We start from the raw sequence: 8950 nt of genomic DNA on the forward strand, positions 1-8950 counted from the left end.
TATCCGTTGCAAACACACAGTTTTCGTTGTCGTAAATTGTCTTTTAAAATCTCTGCTTAGCTATGAAGTACTTTTTTTCTTTGAAGCCTATTAAAATTAATTAATAAATGCCGTATTCTTACAACCATCGGGCGCAACGTATTAAAAGGCGCAGGCTCATTTTCGGATGCTATTTTTTAAATTCAATACACACACAAGGCGCACCGCATTTTTGGGCACATGAAAAACATATGCTAGCATGCGCGCTAGCGTTTTTCAAATTCTCATCTTCTGTATCCGAATTGAACAGCTGGGCTAAGTCTCATCAAACACGGCAGCTTAACTTTTCTTTAGGAAGCGTCTTCCTCTTAAAAATCGTCATAAGTGAGTTTCTTTTTGTTTCGCGTTGGTGATCGCCTTGAGTTTGAACTGGGCTTCGTAAGCGTGTGTCTTCGCAGTAGATTAGTGTGAACATATTTTGATTTCCAAAAAAGAGGACGCCCGGCACGGCCTCGAGATACTTAATTTTACTTGAAGTTAACTCAAAGATGCCTTATTAACGGATTTCATTCCATCAAAACAACATTTTTTCACCAATCTGGTGTCTTACAAGTATAATCAGTTGATTGAAGTCAGGTGCTGCTTGTTTTACAGGAGTGTCCAAACTGTTCCATATAGGGGCGCAGTGAGCGCTGGATTTCATTCCATCAAAACAAAACGACATTTTTTTCACCAATCTGGTGTCTTTCAAGTGTAATCAGTTGATTGAAGTCAGGTGCTGCTTGTTTTAGAAGAAATTTTGTGGATTAAACTGTGTGCTTGATTGGCAGGAAAAATCAGGACCCACAGTGGCCCTTGAAGACCAGTTTGGACACGCCTGCTTTAATATATTTAAAGTGTGCCTCCTCCATCAGGATTGAAAACTCAGTTGTACAACAAAATAATAGCTACAGTATATTACGGAAGAGGATTAGGGCCACTCAAGCAGAAGGAAAAAAAAAACAGTGTACTATATAGCCAAAGATAAAAATTCTCAGTTTACTCAACATTCATAAAATAATAGAACAATAATGTTAAAAAAAAAACTGGGATGAAATAATGATTAAAAAAAATAATGCCTCTTCTGTATTAGCGAGTCATCCTTGAACAAAATAATAGCTGTGTTTTCAATTCTTACTTTACAAATAAATAATCTTAAAATAGCATTATAAATCAGGGATGCCCAAGTCCGGTCCTCAAGGGCCCCTATCCAGCTTGTTTCCATGTTTCCCCTCCTTTAACACACCTGAATCAAATGATCAGCTCATCAGCGAGCTCTGCTGATGAGATAACGATCCTGATTATTTCATTTGATTATTTCATTAGGACGATGGAACACTGCTCCGACGTCTGTTTTCTCTGTTACTCAGCACAGCAGAACCAACCACCGGGCAGGCTCTCTTGGAACAAATCACAAGCAGTACAGCATCGTAGTATTTTGTCCAAAGCGTCAGTCAATTTCAACACACTCTAATTGGTCCCGTTAAAAATAATGAAAACCCGACATTTTCATGAATTTATACAACCTCGCCGGACGCCACAGACAGGATGTAAAAAGTGGACATGTCCGGGCAAAAAAGGACATTTGGTCACCTTATAGTAGAATTTTTGTGGGTCCTTTGCCAAACCAATCTTGTTTACCCTTACGCACCCACTCGAACGCTACAGCTACTGGGGGCACACCCCCTATCATACACATCCATCTACCTTTAAAGAGCATACGACAGGAGAAAAAAAGTCTTAAATAGCATTATTATGTGAATTAGAGTCATGTTTTGAGACGATTCGACTATATACAACAATTTAGCAAAGCGCAGATGACGAGAAATTAGTCTTTTAATCTGCCGTTTAGCCACGCCTACCATTATAGGGCTCTAGCGTCCGCAACAGGTGGATGACGTCAGCAGGTGACTGGGCTCATCGGTTTTACTATTCAGCCCATTGAGGGGGAATTATTCAGAACGAGGAAAATGCGACGAAGAGAGCTGCAAAATGTCATTGTTTCTGTCTCTTTACTTCAGTATTTTTACAGGATATTCTTTTTATCCAAGTATTTTCCCCAATTGCTAAATAAATGGCATGGTCATGACAAATAACAGTCTTGTGCTAAATGGAATATGAAATAATAAAAATGCACTTATTCAGGACGACATGGCAAAGTTACTCCATAATGGTCAAAACTGTGGACTTCACCTTTACTGTCGCACCTCCCGAACGATATGACACCTAAATCGGACATATGTCATTTCCCTTCCCCGGCTTCGAAGAATGTAAACAAACCAAGAGGCATGACAGCTAGCCGACATGCTAACCCGAACCGAGTGATGTTTCAAAGTCTTCGAAGCATAAAATCACACATAACGAGCCCGGATTATTTGACATGACGACTGGGTTGTCGATTGTCTTCGTGGATTGGCAAACCGCCCGGCAGAGAGCAATTTACAGTTCGTTCCCCGGAGGAGGGCGGCTGCAGTTGTTGTGCAGCTAACGTGCAGCTAATGTGCACGAGGAGAGCTTTTTACATGTCTATCAATGATCAAACGTAAGTAGTCCTTTATTTAAAGAAAGTTTGTAGTGTTTACTTTGTAATCGCTGTATTAATATTTGACATAATACAAAACAAGATGTTTACTCACTTCCTCGTAAGTCCAATGGTCCCACAGTAGTAGGACTTGGCCAATATCCACGGTGAATGGGAACCTTTTGAAACTCCAAAAAGGCGCACACGCCTCTCCCTCATAAAGCAAGATTTTTCTGCAGCCGTTTGGCTGGTGTGATGCGAAAAATAAACGTATTAACCCGCAAAATCAGCTGAATCCTTAGTCCTCATACACAACAGTACGGCTGTTTAGTGAAGAGGACACCTTCACCTGTACACATCACAGCGCCCCCCTCCTCAATGCAAGACCGAAGCCGGAAGTCACTCATTTTCATGGCGCGGGATTCAAAAAACTAAATAAATACAGCGATCGCTTCCACACACATTCAAGCAGTCCATATCATTCAGGAGCATAAAATACCGCGTGTATTATGAAATAAACATGCTTTTTCATGTCACATGCACTTTAAGGTTCTCATGCGGTTCTCGCTTACATCTGCCTTTTCAAAAATTGCTCAGTCAGACAGACACATTTTGGTACTCCGTCCACACCACATTATTAGGCGCACCGTCAATTTTGGACAAAATCTTTGACTTTTAAGTGCGCCTTATGGTCGTGAAAATACGGTAATTGAAGTGCCAATCTTGCATAATGCTCCTTTAAATCTCTTTTGTTTCGCAAACTTTTCAGCTCAGAGCTACAGGTAATTTCCCATAAGGCTGCTGTAAAAGATTTGATGTGTCTTATTTCTCCATCACCGATGAGAAGAAAGAACGGGTAGAGGTTCCACTGGTAGTATTGTAAATGATATGTTACTTCTTTCTCCATGGCTGAATAGAAGAAAGAACGAGGAGAAATTCCACCAGCTTTCTACCGGAGGAATAGTTTCACGCCACTGTCCAGCCATGACCAAGTCAAGCGGCCACGCCTTTACAGCGCCGACAATCCTCCTCAGCATAGCTTGTCTCAGATATCCATTTTACCCAGCGTGCAATTCTCTGAGGCGGCAGAGGGCATGGAGCTGCGCGAAAGAGAGGTCAGTGTTGAATTTAAGATGTACCAAAGATGACGAAAATGGGTGTGTTTGTCACTGCTGTCCCAGACGGTGAGCTCACATGGCAAAATTAGAAAAGTTATGCTTGCGTGTGTGACTCTTGGTGTGGTGTTTTCATTAAATTTTCAGTGCTTTGTCTCTGAATCTTTGCAGGACTCCCTTAATGGTTTCAGTGCAGGGGACACAGACTGTGATGGCAGTGAAAGAAAAGATGTTTTCAGCTAGTCCCGACGTACGTCGCTGAGCGAATGTCTGGATTGGCTTGGCTGCTGTGTACCTCCCACTTGAACTGCTGCAATTAGTCAGTTGACAAAATCACTGTACAAATCTAGCATACAAAAAATGACTCCGTCCATTAGTTATTAGCAAAAAAGTAGATACCTTGTGGGTGTCATAATGTAATCATGTGGGAGAGCTCAATTGTTTAAGTTCGCATTTCTTTCCTCTTTCATTGTTCACTTCCGTCGTGTTAACTCATTGGCTGCCTTTGATGGCAATAGACGTCCAGTAGATTTCAAATGGGATCATCCGGGTGAAAGGAGTTTTTGTTTGTTTTTGTGTTTTGTCCCTAACTGGTCTAGCATTTTTTCTGATGCCTGCTCAGAACAGATAACAAGAATGTCAACCATGAATGTAGATATGCTGATGGGAACTCCGATTAGAATGGCATGGTTGTTCTATTCGTTTTATTTTCATATTCGTAACCCATCTAGTATATAGAACCTTTGAAAATACTTTTCATTTTAATATGATATTAAAAACTTTATTTCTACGTAATTCGCCGTTGTTGTTGTTGTTTACATTGCAATGTGGTGACGCGAAACGGTGCAGCAGGCTGTACCGATGAGTAGGGATGGGAATCGAAATCCGATTCCAATTCGGAACCGGTTCCGAGTGTTTCGAGGCCTCGACATCACAATGAAAAAGCCTTAACGATCTCTTTAACGATTCCTAAAGACGCGTATTGCGTCGTGACATGTGTTGTTGTCCAGACGCATCAAACTAGCATGGCGCCAAGAACCACTCGCTCCAAAGTTTGACTACACTTCACCAGGAAAGAGTGTGAAAATGAAAGGTGACGACGGGTATAAGCACGAGCATTGCAGCCATAAACATAACAATGACAGCACGTAGGTTCAAACGCTCGAAAGTGTGTCTTCACTTCACGAGGAAAAATTACAACAAAGCGACTTGCAGTCATTGCAAGTCCCGGCTATACAGCTAGCTTAACTCCCAAATGACGATGCAGAAGACGTTGGTATAATTTGCTGACTTTATTCAACCATCACTTGAAGAGTGACACAAACAATAGAAATGAAACAAATCAATTTTGTCCCCAATAACAAACAGGTTTGCATCAACGTAAATCAGCGATGATTAGCTGCTAGTAACAGTATGGTTAGCATTCGTTCGCTAGCATTAGCACATCGTTCAAACCACTACACAACTGGATTTAAGTGTCCGATCGCGATTGGAAACACAACAACAACAACACAAAAGATGATACATACAGGCGTTGCCTCTGTAGATATTAACATTAATTAACAAAGAAGTAGGCTCGTAGAAGTGTTTCCCTCTCTCACTCACTTGGATGCGGCATTTCTTCTTTGGGTGTATGCGCGCTCCAGCAGTCCTCAAACTGCGGCCCACGGCCCAAATACGGCCCGCCTCCACATTTGGTCCGGCCATTTTGAAAATTTTTTTTTTCCCTCAATCGTGTTATTTATTTTCTGGCCTTTTCCTTGAAGAATTCAGAGAGGGTTATTTGGTTATTATCTATTTAATTAATAGTGTTTTTATTATTAATTATTATTGTTATTATAATGAATCCAGAAAGGGTTATTTGATTGTGGCTTCTGAAAAACAATATTTTTTTACATTTATGCACTTCTGCAATCGTCACACTTTTTCTGTAACAAACTGACCCCGGCCCCTCATCAGAGAAGGGAAAAGTTATGTGGCCCTCACAGGAAAAAGTTTGGGGACCCCTGCTTTAACACATATTGCCAAAGGCAGAACAAAAACCTATCTGCCAATATATACCAATATTTTTTATTTCTATTAGATAAATGTTTCAGTAAAATGTTACACATTCTTGTGTATTTGCCACTTATTGCCACAGTTAACATTGAGGCTTTGGGCCTCTTTTGATCTCGTTGTGAGTTTGTAAGGTTGTGACTTCTGATTAAACAAACTCGATGCCAATCAAAAAGTTTGTTCTTTTTCCCCAAATTAGAATCGATAAGAGAATCGATAAAGAATCGAATCGTTAAGCAATATCGATAATGGAATCGGAATCGTAAAAATCCTATCAATTCCCATCCCTACCGATGAGCCTAGTAAGCCTTTACAGTTCGGGTCCATGCTAAAATTGCAAGGAAAAAAATGAAGACTCACCAAGACCAAAGTAAAAATCGAACTGAAAATATGGACAAGATGCAGAAGGAATCTTTAGCCGGTCAAATTCTATGGTGTGTCTCAGGTAAATGTTCACTGATGCCAATGCAGATGTAAATGCCTGGTGGTTTAGTTGGCACCAGTCAACCAGTCTCACAAGGCTCCACTAATCAAAATTGAGTACCGTATTTTCCGCACTATAAGGCGCATCGGAGTAGAAGGTGCACCTTCAATGAATGGCCTATTTTAAAACCGTTTTCATATATAGGGCGCACCGCATCATAAGGTGCAGTAGTAGTGGTTGGGGTTGTGTTACACATCCACTAGATGGTGCTGCGCTAAAAGGAATGTCATGCCATGATTAACCAGTATTGATCCATATATAAGGCGCATCGGATTATAAGGCGTACTGTCTGCTTTTGAGAAAATTGAAACCTTTTAGGTGCGCCTTATAGTGCAGAAAATACGGTACTTGTAGAAGAAAATACATGAATTTCCACCCACTACTGAAGAAATCTGCTCCTCAATGTCGATTTTAATAGTGACACACCAGTAGCACAGCTTCGCACTTAGCATAGCTTACACATTTACATAGTGATTCATGGCTATACTGTAAATTCAAGAACATAAACTATCTAATATGACTAATAAAGATTACGCAAACACGTAACATGGCAAGCACAAGACAAAGACTCTGACGAATTTGCAGACATACGTGAGCATCACTTTGATCGGAAGAAAAAAAAAAAAACAGCATTAACATCTCTTTCAATATAATTTCTTACCAGTAGAAGACCGATTTTTTTTTTTTTTTTTTTTTTTTTTTTGTAAATGGGTGGACACTGTGCTCTCGAGGCCAGTGGAATACTCTGCCCTCGCGGCCTGTAAGGAATATACTGGAGTCTCATTTTAATGAATATCATAATTACGCTGGCATCATTTTAAGTCACCACATTGCAACGTAAACAACAATAGCAACTTCCGTCGAAATAGTTTTAATATCAAGCTGCAAATTATTTTCAAAGCTTGAATATTGTAGATAAGTTACTACCATGCAAATATTCAGGGATGTTTTGATCACATGATCGGAAATCGGGCCGATCGCGCCATTTTTCAGAGGGTCTGAATCGGATGAAAAGGATAGGGTTTCTGCTTCATGCTCGTACAGCGCCACAGCCTCTCACCCTCCCTCCCTCCTAAGCAGCGTGGCCAAACTGTCCAGCTTGCATTTTAGCACTTAAAGTTAACGATGATTGACAGGTTTGTAGCTTTGATCTCGGCAGAGAGCTTGGTGGCTCTACGATCAATCATTGTTAAACTTGCGAGAGGCTGTTCTCAGTAGTGTGAGGGGATTTGAGTGACCTCACTCAATTAAACATTCAATAAAGGCAAGCTGTTTTTCTATGTTATTCTTTTTTTAAAATAATACACATTATGAAGATGGGACAGTAACATGTGTGGAACTTTTGTTTAAAAAAAAAAAAAAAACTAGCTTTTTTCGGTATCAGATCGGGACTATTGGCAGATTCTCAAAACCAGGTGACTCGGACTCCGGGGCAAAAATATGCGATCGGGACAGCCCTAATACTGAAGCAACATATTTTAATCAGGGCTCCCTTTTAGAAAATTCAGAGTGCTCGCTGAAGATACGCTAAAATATCATGACGACACTTAGTTATTTTTTTAAAAATTGTTACATATGTGTCTAAAGCATTTAAGATTGTTGAGCCTAAATTACAGTCTTACCAACTAATATTATTTTTACATGGGGAGAAACTCTGCCTTAAATATTGATAGCTTTCCTCCCCCCAACTGATAAGCTTTTTTTTTTTTTTTTTTTTTTTTATTATTATTATTATTTAAGTAATGACATTTATTATTAAATGAGTGTTAAAAAATGATATTTAAAACTTCTGGATTCAGTGCAATTTTGGGCTTTTGTCTTCAAGGGTATGTACTGTTTTCTTTTTAATGTAAGACAATCATTGTTCAACAAAATTGGAATATGCCCTGTGTTCAGTTTAAGTTGATTTTCACAATTCGTGCAAATTAAGAGCAAAAATAAAATGACACAACAGTGCCTGCGTCTAACAAGCTACAAGGTGTATTTAAAAGTATAATGACAATTGACAAGTCATTTTTTATTTAAAGGATTTTACCTGTGATTGTTTTCATGTCACTTTTAGTGAATGCAGCAAGTACACAAATGTATTTTACTACCAATCAATGGAATGAATTACATATTTATTGTATCATTTAGTCATGTTAATCAGGTGCTGATGTTTTTTCAGAAATTGAAGAATCATTGCCATTTCGTGTGAGTCACAACCATGTGTCCAAGGTATTTCATAGCCATTTCGTGTGAGTCACAACCATGTGTCCAAGGTATTCCATAGCCATCTGCTGGCTTGACTGGTATGAAACTGTCACCTTGATTAACTCTTTTGGTGCCATTGACTATGATAAAAATCCAGTCACGTGACTTTTCTCATCTCTGTTGTGAATTACAGCGTTATCACTAGTAAACGTCCAATTTATTGGACGTCCTATTACTGTCAATGGCAGCCAATGAGTTAATTGTGTGTCAGAGAACTTGAATCTGCTTCTTGTTTTGAGATACCAAATGATGAAAGAGCCTTTACAGATTTTATACGCACACAATTGAAGGCACCATTCACTTTTGTGTTATCAACTGTTTGAGTACCAAATGAAAACTGCAACATAATCCTGCTGTACTTTTGTGTTTTTTTGTTTTTAAATTGCATGCATTTCAGCCATTTATTATTGGAAGTTATTTCCACCCTCATATTCAAAGATGTCTGAGCTTAATACAATCCAATAATAAATACAATTCATAACTGTAGATGCTCTCAATACCCTG

General features: G+C 39.3%; 1 protein-coding gene across 4 annotated transcripts in view; it reads left to right on the plus strand.

The window, feature by feature from the left end:
• LOC130907365 (6-phosphofructo-2-kinase/fructose-2,6-bisphosphatase 2-like) overlaps nt 1-8920 on the plus strand; it is a 39455-nt gene extending 30535 nt beyond the window's left edge. For 2 of the 4 annotated variants that reach the window (XM_057822362.1, XM_057822369.1), the window contains exons 15-16: nt 3457-3654; nt 3826-8920. In XM_057822362.1, the coding sequence (XP_057678345.1) occupies nt 3457-3654; nt 3826-3897 (270 nt within the window). In that variant the 3' untranslated portion in view covers nt 3898-8920. Of the gene's footprint in view, nt 1-3456; nt 3655-3825 lie in introns of those variants that run through there. The other 2 variants (XM_057822379.1, XM_057822375.1) reach the window with 2 other exon arrangements.
• Nucleotides 8921-8950: the final 30 nt, after the last annotated feature.

Source organism: Corythoichthys intestinalis, chromosome 2 (genome assembly GCF_030265065.1).
Source record: "Corythoichthys intestinalis isolate RoL2023-P3 chromosome 2, ASM3026506v1, whole genome shotgun sequence".
NCBI lineage: Eukaryota > Metazoa > Chordata > Actinopteri > Syngnathiformes > Syngnathidae > Corythoichthys > Corythoichthys intestinalis.